The sequence below is a fragment of the Pyrgilauda ruficollis genome, unplaced genomic scaffold (genome assembly GCF_017590135.1).
Source record: "Pyrgilauda ruficollis isolate IOZ18807 unplaced genomic scaffold, ASM1759013v1 scaffold96, whole genome shotgun sequence".
Classification (NCBI taxonomy): Eukaryota; Metazoa; Chordata; class Aves; order Passeriformes; family Passeridae; genus Pyrgilauda; species Pyrgilauda ruficollis.
In genome coordinates this window covers 351,419-367,938 of record NW_024531710.1, presented here as the reverse complement: position 1 = coordinate 367,938, position 16,520 = coordinate 351,419, and the positions used below count along the sequence as shown (strand labels likewise).

Below are 16,520 nucleotides of genomic sequence, written 5' to 3'. Positions count from 1 at the left end.
ATTGCCCAAGCTGGCAGAGAGCCCTGGTTTGGAACTAGGTCCTTCATCACCACCCCAAGCCTCATCGTAGAAAAACACTGTCCCAAAGTCACCTCTTCAAGCAGACAGGGCTTTCCCAGCTCTACTCCTGCTTCTTTTGCACAGGGAGCAGCTCTTGCCCACGGGCTGCTGCATCTCCCTGGCCACGTGTGGGGACCTGTATGTGTGCCAGGCTGGAAGCTGCTCCTGCCTCCCAGAAGGAGCTTAACTGTTTCTTCTATTTGCCCTGAAGGAAAGGTGGGTTGGGCACAGGTTTATCCCAGCCTGGAAAGCTATCACAACCTGCTTCCAATGAAAAAATCACAGCAATTGTGCAGAAGATCACTTTTCAACATTTCTGGAGCAGCTCAAGGCAGCAAAGCAGGCTTGGAAGAGAGTAAGGCTCTTATCAGGAATGTGGTATTTTGTCCTGGGATAGAGGAATCTCTGTTGGATTTTCTGTGCTGCCAAGTGAGGGAGCAGGAGGAGGGATAAACAACTCCAGGCACAGGAGATAGCTACGACAGATCCCAAGGACAAGTGCCATTGTAGCAGCCAAAACACACATTGTCCTGTGAACAGAAGAAACACCACTCACATCAAAACTCATGGACGCCAGAAACATCTCTGCTACTGTCAGTGAGCTTAAGGCAAGGTCCTCTGAGAGGCTGAGAACTTGAGCAAATGACGCAGGTCACTCCACAAATCCTGGCAAAATGCAGAAGTCACAGCCACAACACCACTACAGCCCTCTGTGTGAGCCACAAGCTCTGCTCACACCAGGATCCTTCTCAGAAAGTGTGACGCCCTGGTTTTCTGTCAGTGGGAGAGCCAAAACAGGGAAGGTTCAGAGGTTTTATTTGTGTGGGATGGGTAAGTTAAGCAAACCTAGCCTAGTGACCTCTTCCCTCAGGCACAGCAGGCTGGAGGTTCCCCTCACAGGCAGGATGCACATGCTGTACTCAAGGCCTCAAATTTGTTTGGGTTTAGTCAAAAATGTGCTCTGTAGGTCAACAGTGCTCTGCTACAGCAGTATGTTCCACAGCTCCCAGTCCCCTCAGGAGCAAGACTGTGTTCCCAAGGAAAGGCTGGACTGGGGAAGCCCTGCCTGGTCTGGCCCACAAGGGCACAGGATTTCCCAATTTATTCATGCCAGGCAGTAAATTTTCAAGCTGAAAAGGTCATCAAAAGTGAAGTTTCACTTCATCCCCATGGGAAACATGCAGCCTTGGTTTTCCATGAGGGTCTGGCCTGCTTGTTTCCCAACTGGGGCACCCAGATGGGCAGGAGGCATTTTGGAATGAGGTTGATACCTGCATCCCTCTCCAGACAACAGCTACAAAAGAGCAAAAGGACTGCAGAGCTCCTTTCAGTCATTTTTTTCTCTGATAAAAAACCCTAAGCAGACACAACTTAGCAAAGACACTGGCCAAAGCAGTTACAAGACGCAACTCATCAGGGGCAGGATTAAAAACTCTTTTTTATTAAGTTCCCAGAGGGAAAATCTGTTTGGACAGTGACTCCTGCTGGGAGGAACATGCAGCCAGCACAGCTGTGGACCAAGCTTTGGAGAGCAGGAATGGTCCAGGAGACACTTGCTAGAAGGGGCTGCAATTACCCTGCACCAGAATTTGCAGGACCTTTTCCTCTCTAGAGCCACAGGAGCTCAAACACCTTCTGCAGCCTGCCCAGAACAGAGCAGGTGTGAAGCACTGGGGGCTGAGCAGCCTCAGAACAGTTACTCCCAAAATACCACAGGGTTTTCCACACTAAAGCAGCACATTCTTGGCTCTGGTTTTAGAAAGTCTGTGGTGAGTACCACATTTCAGTTTGGCACCAGCTGGAAGACAACCGTTGGCTCCTTCTGTTGGAGAGCAGCTAAAGGTATGCATGCCATGGGTAGCAGGAGCCCAGCTTCCTGCTGGCTTTATCTCCAAACCATCAGGAAGGCACAAACCCACTATTTACATGCCAAAACATCAGCTCTGTCTTGGCACATCCCGTTCTTCAAGGATCCTTTTAACTCTTTCCACGATGGTCCACACTTCTGCCATGGCACCTCGGCCTGCAGGGCAAGAGCAAAACCACATGGTGAAATCCAGGGTGGGGCAACCTAAAGAAACTTCGTGGAGCAAAATTCCTTATCTCACCTCTTTTCTACAGGGTACATTTCAATTCAAAATTGTGTGATTTCAGTATCTTTCTGAAATGATCTTTGCCTATACAAAAGACTTGACAAAACCATACCAATCCCATGACTCTGCCTGAGGGAAAGGACCTCCATTAGAGAAAGCTGTTGTGGATTCCCACCAGCCTGAATCCTGGGAGCAACTCCTGGAGAAGGCTGAGTGCTGGACAGAACAAAATGCAAAGGCTTCTCCTTTGGGCCTGGTTATCTGCCAGATGAACATCTGATCTATGTTGTGCTGCTGCTCTCCTTTGAAGCAGTTTTAAGCTCAGGTTCAGAATTTTAAAGCCTGAGAGGATTAAATCACTTTGTCTAACCTTGTGTGCTCAACTCAGCACTGGGAACTGAGACCATTCACTCTTCTAATTTGCCTGGAGCTGAGGAAAGATGCTTCTCCCACAGGTATTTGTCTCTTGGAAGACTGAAAAGGAGTCTCTCTTGGTATTTTATCTTGCTGGCTAATTAATCTCATAACTTACTCCTCAGAAGAAATTAGTTCTGGGAAATGTCATTTTCCTCTTTTTCAGATGTGTAAATCCCAGGAGGTCTGGAGCACCCTGTGGACAAGCTGCAGGCAGATTTGGACTTTTCTGCTCTCCTAAGCTCAGGGAGAAGAGTTGCACCTGACAAGAGACACTCCCTCTGCATGCTCTGGCAGGGCTACACCCATCCAAGGCCTGCTTTCTTCCTCCACCATCCACTTCTCCAACACCTCTGGCAATTCAGTGCTGGATTTTTAGGTTTAGCAAAGCAAACTCTTACAGCACAGCTCATGCCTACAGGTGGAAATCTGCCAGTGTGCTAGGCTCTAGAAATCCAGTCAAGGACAAAGCAGATAATGGCAGTGTGGAAACTATCCAGTCAAGAAACTCAGTTTGGTATTCTAATTCTTTTAGCTGGACTTTCTGTCTAAACCCACCCTTTAGTAAAGGAGAAAAATTCATCAACTTGGGGGCAGTAAGGATCTGGTGCATTTCAGGTAAGACCCAACCACAGGGGGTGAGGAAGAGAAACCTCCTAGAGCAAAACAAACCACAACATCAACAGACAAAACTGGTGCAAACAGTCTCTCCTGCACCACATGTGTGAGCTTTGTTACGTGCTGCTTGCGTGGAAACCAGGGAAACCCCTGCGTGGATGGAAGCCACAAAACCAAAATGAGCGTGGAAGAGGCTGTGGGGTGAGAGGCCTGAGAAAAGGGGAAGGGGTGGAAACCAGTCAGTTGTGGAGACTAGTTTGGGTCTTCAGAGAGATTGAATCAATTATTACCCTGCCCTAATCTCCCTACAGGCTGCCAGAAGAAGTGCTGGTTTGCCATCAGGAAGATCTTGTTGGGAATTGACTCAGGAGCACAAGTGGAGTCCAGTCAGATGAGGCTGCTCCTGCCATCCCTGCATCCCTCTCCTCCAAGCTCCTTCAGGAGTTAGCTCTCACAGCTGAGACAGCTGAGCTGGATATGAAGAAATTTAATGTAATCATGTCTAAAATCCCAGTGGAAGGCTAATCATCCAGGATATTTCAACTGATGTCTGAGTTACTTGACTACACTTACCTGACTGTAAATATTTTTTAGTTTTCAGTTCAAAAAATGGAGACATTGCACCTACCTAAGGATTCCAAAACTAAGCCAGGCCTAGAATTTAACCACGAGGGACATTTTAACAGCCTGTCTTTGTCACAGACTGTTTATTGGACTGACAGGGTGGTTAAAATCCTGCTGGAACCAGGACTGCAGGCTGTGGCTGGAACTAAGGTGTGTTTTACAGAGATTTGCCCAATGAAATTTTAATAAAAAAGCAAATCTATTAATCCAAGTGGTCTGTATCAAAACCCTTCCCAAAAGTCAAAATACCTCCATTTAAAGCAGCTACTAAAACTCAAATGAGACCATTATTTCTGTACTGTAAGCTAAATGTATTCAGACTGCACTTCCTCCACACCCCTCTTTCACTTCACAGAACTCTGGTGTCAAAACACCAAATCAAAGCTTGTTTGGGAAGCTAAATAGTAACCCAGACAACAACAACAACAAATGTTAAATGTGTGTCCAGCTACACTCCCAGCCACATCTGCAAAGGGCTTTTCTTACTGTCTGCACTCAGGGATAAGATTTAATCCCAGTGATGGAGCTGAGGAACTGAGGCACAATGAAAACAGCCCCCAGTCCCAGCAGAGGGCAAAGTCAGGACACCCAAATCCCAGGTTGGTAAAGCTTGCCACAGAACCTTCCTTCTCTTTGATCTCCTCTCTTCCTGAATGAGCATTTCTGTTCCCTATCAGGCTCAGCTGGAAGCTCTTAAGGCTATTTAAAAATTAATGACAAGGGATAACGCAGGGCAAAGCTTCAGGTAGTTTGTACAAACCGTGGCAGTTCAACATCTCTGTGGCCACACAGCACAAGGCAGCACATCTCTCCAGGACAGGGGGGGAAAGGGGCAGGAGCCACAGAAAAGGACTGACCTTCATCTCCACACACCAGTTTCTTCACCACACAGGGGATCTCCGTGTAGCCAAAGGCCTTCAGCTGCTCCACGTGGCGAGCTGTGATGGGATGCTCCCACATGGCTGTGTTCATGGCTGGGCAGAAGAGCAGGGGTTTGCTCAGGTCCCACGCGCGGATCACGCAGGTCTGCAGGAGAAGCCATGGCAGGGCTGGGATCTCCTCACTCCTTCCCATCCCTTTGCTGCACCTTTCCAGCCTGGCTGTTGTTCTGTCAGCACAGCTGGACTAACCCAATGGGCTGAAATTAATTTGTAGCACATTCCAGCCAAGCTCATCTCTGACAGGCAGGAAAGATGAGGGAGGCTACCCACAGGATAAATCCCACCGTGCTCCAGCCAGCAGCCCAGGCTGGAGCAAACCAAGCTGGAAGAGGATGTGTACAGACTGTGCGGGAGACAGAGAAGCTGAGCGGTGGCCACAGATTATACTGGCTACAAAGACACCCCCGGGGCAACACTTCAGATAACAAAGCTGAACACTGAAAGTTGGCAATGAGTCTTTCTGACATGAAATGCCAGCTGGATCCGTAACTCCCTGCAAGGGAAGCAGTGCTGCTTCCAGGATACAGCAGAGGAGAACACAAGCACATCTGGGCTGCTGCAGGAGATACTGGCAGGTTACAAGGCATCTGGCAGCTCCTGTGTGCTACAGGCAATCAAATCTGACTCCTCAGCACTTCCAGACAACCAAGGATCACCTCATCCCCTTGGAAAGATAATGCTGGTTGTTCTTAGTGCAATGTCCGTTGGATTCCCCAGGCCTTGCAGCATTTCAAACAAAGGAGCCTCCAAGGGAGCAGCTCTGATCACAGAGTCTTACAGGAACCCTGCCCATCCTTTTTTATATCCTGTGACTTGAACCCTTCCCAGCACAAGGAAATCTGATGGAATCTGCTCTGAAATGCCAACCAGCACCTCCAGCACTCACTTCCCTTTCCTGGACCTGCCTCTTCCCTTCAAAAGGTTCTCAAAGATTGGCAGGAGCCTGTGAAGCCACACATCCCTGACATCCATGCTGAGCTCTTCCCTCAGCACACCCCCAAGGGACCCAGAAGGACATGACATTGCTTGTGCCTCCCACAGCTCTTTCTGGCTTCTCTCAGATCCCCAGTGATCAGTGATAAATGAACAAAATCTGCTCTGGGTAGATTTTGTTCATTTATATGCATTTCTTACCCAAAAGGCTGTAGGTCACACAGATCCACAGCTTCCTGACATCTTTTGTGTGGTTAATGCCGGGCCACAAAACATTCAGCTGTGCTGAAGGTCCCCAGCACCCAACAGAGAAGCAACACTCCCTTTTAATACAGTTTCTGATTAGGCTGAAGAGCCTCAAGAGACCATTAAATACCAAAAAACAGGCCTGAACAAGCAAAATCCTCTGTAGCTGAGGCTGGGAGGTAAGTGGGCATAAGCATGTTTGAAAGTCTGTGCTATGTTAGGTGAGGGAGGTGGTGAAGTAGCAGGAAGTAAACAGTTTTATCTGATCTCACAGGTGTCTTTCCAGATTGTATTGAAAAAAACAGAGGAACTCAAAAAGCAGTGAGTGTGTGCTTGTGTGTATGAGTGACAGAGAGAGAGGATGGAGGCAGAAAGAAATAGCACCCTCCAGAAAAAGCAGGGAAGACAAAGCAGGGGTTGGGAAATGAGATGAGAGACAGAGAGCTGAGGAGTGGGAATGGATTTCAGGGAAGGAAAGAGAAGGAGCAGTGGAACCATGCTGGGGAACAGAGAGACAAGCAGATGAAGGGGGAGCAGTACATCCAAGTCTCACTGTTGGTGATGCTGCAGAAGCACCAAGGTTCCATGGAGGCAAGGTCAGGCAGTCCTGAGGGGTGGTAGCAGTGGCAGGCAGAGCCTGGGTACTCACCAGCAGGTTGTCACAGATGCCATTGGCGACCTTTGCCAGCGTGTTGGCATCCAGAGGTGCCACCACCATGAGGTCAGCCCAGCGCCGGAGCTCAATGTGCAGGACGGGGTCCGAGCGGCCCTTCCACAGCTGTGGGGGACACAAGGTGGGCAGCACCAAACCCTCACACACCTCATCAATCCCTCCCCAGGAATCACAATTCCTGATGGAATTCCTATGGAATTATGCTTATGGAATTTAAGGGATGGCAGTGGATCAGTGGATGGGGGAATCCTTTCCTCACAAGACAATTCACACATCTGACAACCACAGGTTTCGAGTCACAGCAAAGAGCTGTCCCCATCCACAGCATCCCTTAGCTTCGTAATTGTTTCTAAGAGCTCTGTCCTTCAGCCAGCTGAGCCAGGCAGGCCCAAACCAGGGGTACATTTCCTAGGGAACCCATGTGATTTACACACTTCACATTGAAGTGAAGCGGCCCACTGGCTTCTCACGAGGTACAGATCCCTAACGGAAATGCCACTTTTAATTAGGATGCACAACCCTGCTCACACTCAAAACAGCGCAGGGAACTCTCCTTAAGTACTGCAGGGAACAGTGTCGTGTTGGCTTTCTCCATGATGGATGAGGTTTATTCAGTTTGGCACTTCTCTCCTCTCTCAGCTCTTTGAATCACAGAATGGTTTGGGCTGGGAGGGGCCTTAAAGTTCACCTTGTCCCATGGGCATACCTTCCACTTGACCAGGTTGCTCCAAGGCACATCCCACCCTGAACACTTCTAGGGATGCGGCAGCCACAGCTTCTCCTTGACACATTCTTGAATGAATATTTCTATTTTCTCTGAATTGCTCAAGAGAAACCTGGTCTTAAGAGCTCAGTTAAATGGGAAAGAGTCCTAGAAGCAGCAAACAGCATCAGGTGCTTATTCCCCAGAGGAGACCCAACCACAGGCCAGCACGGGCTGTGTCAGGGCCACAAACTGCTCCTCCTCTGAGTCACGGGAAGCCACAACAAAAAGGCAGCATCCGAAAAGCCGGGGCTTCCTGAACACCTTTCCCACCTCCTCCACTCACCTCTGTTCTTTCTTGTTGTTTTATTGCCAGAGTGAAGGATCTCACAAAGAGAGGCTGAGCAGGCTGTCACAGTGAGCCCAGAGGAGGCCATCAAGCTGATCAGAGGGATGGAGCACCTCTCCCATGAGGAAAGGCTGAGACAAGTGGCAGTGTTCAGCCTGGAGAAGAGAAGGCTTTGGGATGACCTAATTGTGTCCTTCCAGTGCCTGAAGGAGCCAGCAAGATGGAGGGAGGCTATTTACAAGGGCCTGGAGCAACAGGACAAGGGGAAATAGCTTCCAGCTTCCAGAGGGCAGGTTAGATGGGATATTGGAAGAAATCGTTCCCTGTGTGGGTGCTGAAGCCCTGGCACAGGTTGCCCAGAGAAACTGCGGCTGCCCCATCCCTGGAAATATTCCAGGCCACGCTGGATGGGGCTTGGAGCAACCTGGGATAGTGGATGGTGTTCCTGCCCATGGCAAGGGGTGGCACTGGATGAGCTTTGAGGTCCCTTCCAACCCAAACCATTCTGTGATTATTTCCCACCACAAGGGCTCCGTGCCTGCTCTCCAGTGTGCCAGCAGACATCAAAGCCTGACCTGCAGCTCTTCTATCACCCCACTGAGGGTTCCTCAGAAATAAGTGCCTGAGGCTGTAGCACCCTGGGATCCAGTAGGTATCCACCAAATCCTGAGATCAGCCAGAACGTTTCCTGGCCATTGCCACTGGTGTGTGTCTGCCATTTAAAAGTGATGCTCACGTGTGAATAGGAATAGGGGTAAGGAGAGAGCACCTTGTGCTCAGATCAGCACTGCAAAGCAGGGATGAAATGTATGGAAAAATAAATCTTGATGCTTGTACAACAAACCTCTTCATACTCAAGGACTCTCAAAGTGTGTCAGTAAAACTGCAGTCAGGCGAAAAAGCCGTTTCACAGGGAGCAGAGATGTTCACAGCCCTGACAGCTGAGCTAAGGAGAATGAAGCTGCTGCCTGCGTGACAAGTATGACTCATGGCAAGCACCAAACTTGCTCACTGTGGCTCTGCAGTGGCTGTCTTGACATTTCCTGACACTCCTCTCAGAGCAGCTGGGCCCAGGGTGGAAAGAGACCACTGCTACCCTCCCTGCCTGCTGCAGAACAAAATCCTGCACTGCATCAGGGCAGCCTCTCTCTTCCTCCTCCTTTACAGCATGTTCTTCAAAAGCCACATACCAAACATATATTACTAGACCAAAGAGTGGGTCTTGGCTCAGGTTTAAAAAGAACTAAGTGTGGTTTCTTGCAAGAAAACTTCAGAGGAATGCTTCTGTTTGCAAGAACAACTCACCTGCCACTCCTCTTCATCACCATAGAGGATCACAGGAATCTCCTGGGCATTGTAGAAATGTTTTGCTCTCTCAGTAGTGACCACCTTCACCTCGAGCTAAGCAGAAAGAAAAAGACCACTGGTCAGACTTGAGGACAATTTGGAAGATTTTGTGGCTTCTCAGAGAGCCTCCCCTATTCACAGCTGAAAGGCCAGGCCACCACAGGCATCCACAGGAGCCAGAAACTCATTTCATGTCCATCTAAAACAGGCAGGTCCTCACCTGCTAAGCAAAAGGGAAAACCTCTGTGCAGCTGTGTCCATAGCACACGGTTTCTGTGCAGCAAACCAGTGGCTTCCACAGAGAGAGATTGGGTGAACACACGAGGGTTCTCTCTGAAATCTCAGATAAACCTGCAAAGCCACTGCAACCTTCATTTATTGGTGTCTGCTGGGGAAAGCCTATCCCATTCTTTAGGTGTTTATGTGACACTCACTTACAAAATGTGCTAAGGTGAACCTCGCATTTCCTCCTGCAGAAATCTTCCCAAGTGGAAAAGGGGCCTTTTCCCTGTTTTCTATGTGTCCTGCAGCTCTGATAAATGCTGCCAGCAGCTCCTGCCACAGGCAGTGAACCAGAGGTGTCCCCCACATACCAGGGTCAGCCAGTGTCAGCTCTGCATGCCCCGACTGCTCACGTGGGACATGGAGCTGAATTTCCAGCTGCAATTCCTCCCAAGGATGCTCCTTAAATTGGTCAACATCAAAACACATGGATGGAGCACTCTGAAGACTAGTAATGAGGAAGATGAACCTCAGGCTGCTGATTACAGTGAAAAATATCCCTTTTCCATGGTATTGGCCACTGGCTGCTCCTTCCAGCAACTCTCAGACCCACTGCATGGTTCTGTTGGTCTGACAGTGAGATGGGGAGAAATCAGCCCCACAGCAGCTCCTTTCTGCTGGAAAGCAGTGCCTTGAGGTAGAAAACTTAGGAGACACTCGGTGCTTGCACTCCTTGCTACAATCCACTGCTGGAAACCTCCAAGCTCCAAGAAGTCCTCTGCAACAGCAGCACTGATGTGACAGAGCACAGTAATCCAGTTCCCAACACCATTTATTCCACTGGGAACGAGGCAGTGTTGGCTCCTTGCATCCTGAGACTAGAATAACAGCTGGGAGCAGTGGAAAATCCCAGTCTCGGCATATTGTGGCCACTGGTAATTTCCCCCATTTTCTCAAGGAAAAGTGACAGGATAATAGAGCTGCACAATACATTTTTGGTACTGTACATTTGCTTTTCTGCCTCTTCCAAATGTCTGTTTTTCTTGAAACACCCCTGACTGGAATGACAAGTGTTCATAGTGTTTTTGAGCATGAAGATCACACTCACAGTGTATTAGCTAACTGTATTATTGCCATGCTAACCTCACCCCACAGGAAGCTGCTCGAGCCAAGCAGCGACACCCACAAAGGCGCTATCGCCGCTCCGCAGGCTTCGGGCGAGGTGTTAACCTCAGTCTGCAAGAAAATTTTTAAATTTATTTATTTATTTGGGGGGTTTAAAGGCCACTATGCAGTTTGAAGGAGGATGGCTGCTCTCTGAAGTGCTGCTATTGAAAAAAGTATTTATTTCTTCCAAGCGTAAGCCCAGGACTAGGGAAGAGCTCTGGCTGTTGAGCACTGCATTCAACCATTCCAGGTCAGAACATTCCAGAGGGATGTTCAAGGAGTCTGAGTGCTGGTGGCTGAAATCCCACCATCCCCCAAGAAAGTTGTTTTGTGAGTTAAATATTGTCCCTAACGAAGGTTTTCTGCTGGGGTGGGCTCCTGGTTCCCTTGTTCTCAGCAAGTCCTTCAAGTCCCTCCAGCTACACTGGGAAGAGGCCAGTGTTCTCAGGATTACTTCAGCCTACATGGTTTATTCTTTCTATTTACCTGGCACACCCTCTGTTTGCCTGTGGATATCTTCAACAGCAAAGGCAGTTTGGCCACACTCAAACTCCCTCACTGGAGACAGTTTAGATTAGTTAAAGGTCTTTGGCTTAAGCCAAATCTCCAAAACAAACCTTACCACAAAACTGCTCTCCTGTGTTCAGGCAACACTGCTGGTCTCTGATAGAGGATTCTCGTGGCACAGCCCTTTCTGCTCAGGGTAAGGAGGTGCATGTGGTTATTTTTGAATGGCTTTCTCAGTTCTGACAGCAAAATCTTTCCAGGCAGCCTGAGCACAGGAGCTCCTCTGTTAAACGGCACCGACAAGCTGAGGCAGAGGCTGCCTGGCAGCTGCACAATGAAATGACAGGGTGTGATTTCAACCTGAAGTCCAGGTGACATCCTGGAGCTTCAAGAGCAAAACATTTTGCCCACCAAAAAGTCTGTCCTTGCCTTTCTTTAACCTAGGACCACAGAATGGTTTGGATTGGAAAGGAAATTAAAGGTGTTCCAGTGCCACCCCCTGCCATGGACAGGGACACCTTCCACTATCCCAGGGTGCTCCAAGCCCTGTGCAACCTGGCCTTGGACACCTCCAGGACAAGTCAAGGACAAGTCAAGCAAAAGGCAGTGAGCTGTCACATCCACTGGCACCCTCGAGGAGGTGTTAAAGTTTAATGAGCAGCAAAATCACTCTGCCAAGTCGTTCACCACAGACCATTTCAGGCAGAACATCAATTTAAGCTAACCGCTCTGGCTGCAAGCCTGCGACCACATCTCCTCTGCTATCAAAGCCATATTCTGCCCTGCCTGCTTTGTAAAGTTCTGCTCCAGCAGTAAAAAACTGATGCGCTATCAAAGCCATATTCTGCTCCCGCCCTGCCTGCTTTGTAAAGTTCTGCTCCAGCAGTAAAAAACTGATGCAACAGCCTGGTGCAGGATCAATGAATGCCATGGGAAAGTTACACTGACTCAGCAGGCCTTGAAATCACAGCAGAAATCAGTAAATAACTTTGATAAACAAGCTTTTATAAACTCCCAGATGTCTTACTTTTGCTTTTTCTTCCCTAAAAGCAGTGGCCACCAAGTCTGCACTGGATGTCACAGACCTCTGGGGCTGCACAGAGAGCTGTCTGCAGCTTTTAATTATGAAACAAACACTCAGAGAGAAGCAAAGAGCCACATTCCTACCACGGGTCATTTGCATTCTGCCTGTCACCTGCACAGAAGGATGTCCCAAGCTCCAGGAGCAAAAGAAAACCGGACAATAGCCAAGCTAATCCAAGAGGGAGAGGATTAGATCTCTGGTTCTGGGCTGATCATCCCATTCCCTGATGTCATTTTTCTTTGTCCTTATTTCAGGCTGGGACCTTTGACCTTGCTAATCACATCAGGCCAAGTCATAAATTAACTGAGGCCTCACTTTGCCACAGATGCCTCACCTCCAGGACCCTGTCCAGCTTGGACAGCAACATCAACCAGATAAACCATCACCTCTGCCTCTACTCAAGGGACCCACAAGGTACAGCCTCCCAAAGCATCCCAAAGGATATTCATGCAGCAATCTCATCAATAAATCTGCAGATTTCAGTGCACCCTCTTGCTCCTGCTACTCTTTTCTTTCACTGCTCCAAAATATTTCCTCCATTTCTAAAAACCTGAAAGTTTTCTACATTTAACTATCCTACAGCAGAAAAGAGCACATTTCCCTCCCTGATCAGTCACCAGTGGCCCCTGCTGGGCACCTCTGTTACTCCAGACAACAAACAGTAAAAAAATACTAAACAAACACATATAGCAGCTTGTGTTCTCCATTTCTGGTTTTACAAGGTCTGTTTAACCTTTCTGATCACATTTGGAAAAGCCATATCCCACCCATGGAAAACTGCAACACCCTGGAGATTTCAAGTTTCAGAAGCATCAGAAACCTTTCTTACAGGATTTCAAAAACCTTTCTTACACGATTCAGGGCAGCCACACAGAGTTTGGCAGGGGAAAGTAGATTAAAAGACCGAGTATTCATTGTCTGAGGCACACAGAGGATGAGGGGGAATGGCTTCTCATTTGTCTGCAGCCACATCTGATAACCTGACTGACCAAGGACAAACTCCAGGAAAAAAAAAAACTCAAAGCAAAGATCTTTTCAAGTATGAAATGGTAAGAAAGAAGAAAGAAAATTAAAAAAAGAATTTTTCAAGACAGGTGGAATCCTCCTCACAGACATTTTTGAACTAAGAGGCCCCCAAGGAGGAACTTGTCATTTCAGCAGAAGCCATGTGATCACTCCTCAGCACCAGGGTAACTCCAGCTTTACAAAGCTCCACCAACAGCTTCACTCACCCCAGGGATTTTCAGCAATTCTGCCACCAGCAGGGGCAGCTTGAGGGCAGCCACGCTTCCAGTCACTCCCACCAGCACATGGAATTTTTCCTGTGCCCCAGATGAGCTGTTTCCTGCAGGAATGCCTGGTTCTGGCAGGGAGATGGGCTCCATGCTCCAATCCAGCTGTGCAGGCACAGGAGAACAAAGACACTGCGCTAACAGAGCCTCCAAGCACAGCTGCAACCCCAACACATTCCCAACAGAGGAGGAGCTGAGCTGCACTCTGCAGGACCCAGAGCCATCCAGAAAGATGGGATGACTCTGGGTCATCCCCCAAATGTCACTCATCCCACAAGGATTTCAAGCTCCAGAAGAACTTTAAGGGCAGCTCAATATTTAATTACATTTTTCTCCTCCTAAAACTTGAGCAGAGAGGCCACAAAAGCACCCTGGTAAAGTTCATGCCTCCCAAAATTAAGACTCCCACATGTTGAACATGGTGCAGAATTTAGGGCAGATAAATAAATCAATTTGGGATAAAATTTTACACCAAGTTCTCTAAAGGCAAACAAACCCCTGCTGAGCTGCTTTCCCTCTGTATTCTCTGGTGTTTAATAAATGCACAGAGATGTCTTAATAATTAAAAACATGGGGCCTCACTGCATGCACAACCACCCTGCTTCTCACTGTGTCCCTAAATATTAACAGCAACACTACAAATAATTCCCTAGCAGCTCTAATTCAGGTCTGCTGCTTCCTCCTGGCCTCCCTATGCTGCTGCCACACTGACAAAAACCAGAAATTAATGTTTTGCTGGGGAAACTGACACAAGTATCTCAAATATAATCAATTAAAGATTAAGCAGCAAAGAGCAAATTCAGTTCTTGAAAAATCACTGCAACCAGTAAAGTTTGTTCCATTTTAGGGATGTCCTTGCTGTTCAAACTAACTGTTAGGAATCCCTTTGGGTGGAAAGAAGTAGATGGACGCAGGCTGTCCTGATTTTTGGGAGCAACTTGGAGGTTGGAAAGAGGAATTTCACAGGATCACAGCATGGTTTGGGTTGGAAGGGAATCAAAGTGACCAAATCCCACCCCTGCCATGGGCAGGGACACTTTCCACTAAAAGCCCAGTTTCAGCTTTGCTGATTAGCAAGGGTAATTAAGAGGTGAGGAAATGAAGCAGGACATTGGCCGAGAGACTTTAATGCTACCACCACCATGCTTCACATATTTATCCAAATCTAATTAAAATCGCATTATTATGATGATTATTTATAAATAATTAAAATTATTATCTACTTAAAGTATCCTTAGGATGTTCCCAAAACGTCCACAATTAATTCCACCAAAGCTTCCACCAATTAAGGGTAATTAAGAGGTGAGGAAATGTAGCAGGACATTGCTTGAGAGATTTGAATGCTACCACCACGCTTTACATATTTATCTATATCTAATTAAAATCAGATCATTATTATGATTATTTATAAATAATTAAACTTATTATCTACTTAAAGGATCTCTAGGATGTTCCCAAAACATCCACAATTAATTCCACCAAAGCATACAGAAATTAAAGCCTGGGTATTAAAACGCAAATTTTTAAGGTTAGGTTATCTTTCAAAATGCTTACAAAGTAATGATAAAAAGTATATAAATGATAAAATTATAAAACAATTATTAAAATGGTAAAATAATGATAAATACGGTAAAACAATGGTAAAAAGGTGAAAACTTTGAAACAGTACAAACGTAAAAATACCGGCAAAAAAAGCAAAATAGTGGTAAAAATTATAAAATAAGGACAAAGGATTATAGTAAAAGCTGTATGTATAATAATATAGGTAATATAACGATAAAATAAGTGCTGGGCCGCGCTTTCCTCTTACCCAAACGCACCTGTGGGGAAGCAGCCACTAGAAAACATGCAATTTACAGGCCTTGAAGGGTTAATTAAATCGACTTTTAATGCGGTAGCGGTGCTGAAAACGGCTCCAAAAGGCCGCACGCGAGCACCGAGAAGCCGCGGGGGCACCCAGAAGGTGACAAACAGCGACCCGGTACCGCTCCGGACAGCGCCGGCAGGGCCGGGAGCGGGGCCGCGAGGGGAGCGGGACCGTGAGGGGAGCGGGGCCGTGAGGGGAGCGGGACCGTGAGGGGAGCGGGGCCGTGAGGGGAGCGGGGCCGTGAGGGGAGCGCGGCCGTGAGGGGAGCGCGGCCGTGAGGGCAGCGGGGCCGTGAGGGCAGCGGGGCCGTGAGAAGAGCGCGGCCGTGAGGAGAGCGGCCGCGAGGGGAGCGGGGCCGTGCGGGGAGCGCGGCCGTGAGGGAGCGGCACGGCGCAACGGAAGTGGGGGTGCCAGGAACCGGCGCACGCACGGCGCTGATTGGTGCGCTCTGCTCCCGCCCGCAGCGCTGATTGGTGCGCTCTGCTCCCGCCCGCAGCGCTGATTGGTGCGGGCAGGGCGAGCGGCCGGCGGGAGGAAGGGGTGTCATGGCGGCGCCTCACGGCCCCGTCCCGGGTTATGGCGGCTCTGCTGCCACCCGGGAGGGCTCTCTGCCACTCTGTGCCCCAGTCGTGCCCACGCGAGGGATCTCGCCAAGGGAAAGCGGGTGGCTTTAGGCTGCTCAGGAAGCAGTATTAACGGGGATTCTGGCTCGTGGCAAGGTTTTGGGACGGAACAAAAGCCAGAAAAACTCGGCGTAGAAGGAGCGTGGGGAACGCGGTCGAGGAGAGGGTCTGAGGGCCCCTCAAGTGGCAGGGGTGATAGCTGAGCCTAGGAAAGTGCTAGGCACCAGGAGTGAAACCTTTCTTATGGGATTCAGGGCAGCCACACAGAGTTGGCAGGGGAAAATGGATTAAAGGGCCGAGTATTCATTGTCTGAGGCACAGACAGGATGAGGGGGAATGGCTTCCCATGCCAGAGGGCAGGGTTAGGTGGGATACTGGGAAGGAATTGTTCCCTGGCACAGGTTTTCCAGAGAAGCTGTGGCTGCCCCTGCATCCCTGGCAGTGCCCAGGGCCAGGCTGGACGGGACTTGGAGCAGCCTGGGACAGTGGAAGGTCCCTGCTGGAGGAGCTGTAAGGTCCCTTCCCACCCAAACCATTCCATGCGTATGTGGGCACGGCAGATCTGGGGCAGCCCGTGGTGTGGTCCTCCACGCTGAAGTGTAAACTACTCACAACACCACACACTGAGAGAAGTTGTAGATCCTGAGCCAGGGTGTAGATTAGGAATCTCTTGGCTTCCAGCATATCAACAGCAAGATTGAGGGTTTCTTATATTTTTTCCCTTTTTTTTTCAATCCTAAATCAGCCAGCCACCTGC

The 16,520-nt window shown here is 48.7% G+C and overlaps 1 protein-coding gene across 3 annotated transcripts; it reads right to left on the bottom strand.

Annotated features, from left to right (window-relative positions):
* Positions 1–1,480: 1,480 nt before the first annotated feature.
* PPCDC (phosphopantothenoylcysteine decarboxylase) lies at positions 1,481–15,374 on the bottom strand. 3 transcript variants are annotated; one of them, XM_041489815.1, is made up of 6 exons: positions 15,084–15,374; positions 13,214–13,378; positions 8,960–9,055; positions 6,579–6,707; positions 4,667–4,835; positions 1,481–2,083 (listed from the first exon to the last, which is right to left on the bottom strand). In XM_041489815.1, exons 2-6 carry the CDS (start codon positions 13,364–13,366, stop codon positions 1,998–2,000), a joined length of 633 nt encoding a protein of 210 aa, XP_041345749.1. In that variant the 5' UTR covers positions 13,367–13,378; positions 15,084–15,374; the 3' UTR covers positions 1,481–1,997. The 3 variants fall into 3 exon arrangements, with proteins under 3 accessions (XP_041345749.1, XP_041345750.1, XP_041345751.1); XM_041489816.1 differs by having other exon boundaries at positions 15,094–15,372; XM_041489817.1 differs by lacking the exon at positions 13,214–13,378 and having other exon boundaries at positions 15,094–15,367.
* Between the last annotated feature and the right edge of the window lie 1,146 nt (positions 15,375–16,520).

What these genes read in the sequence shown, in the direction of transcription:
- PPCDC (XM_041489815.1), bottom strand. Translation starts at nt 13,366, where the DNA reads ATGGAGCCCATCTCCCTGCCAGAACCAGGCATTCCTGCAGGAAACAGC. An exon ending in GTGATGAAGAGGAGTGGCAG is followed by an intron (nt 6,708 to 8,959) that starts GTGAGTTGTTCT and finishes TGTCCCCCACAG; the next exon opens with CTGTGGAAGGGCCGCTCGGA. An exon ending in GCATCTGTGACAACCTGCTG is followed by an intron (nt 4,836 to 6,578) that starts GTGAGTACCCAG and finishes CTTCTCCTGCAG; the next exon opens with ACCTGCGTGATCCGCGCGTG.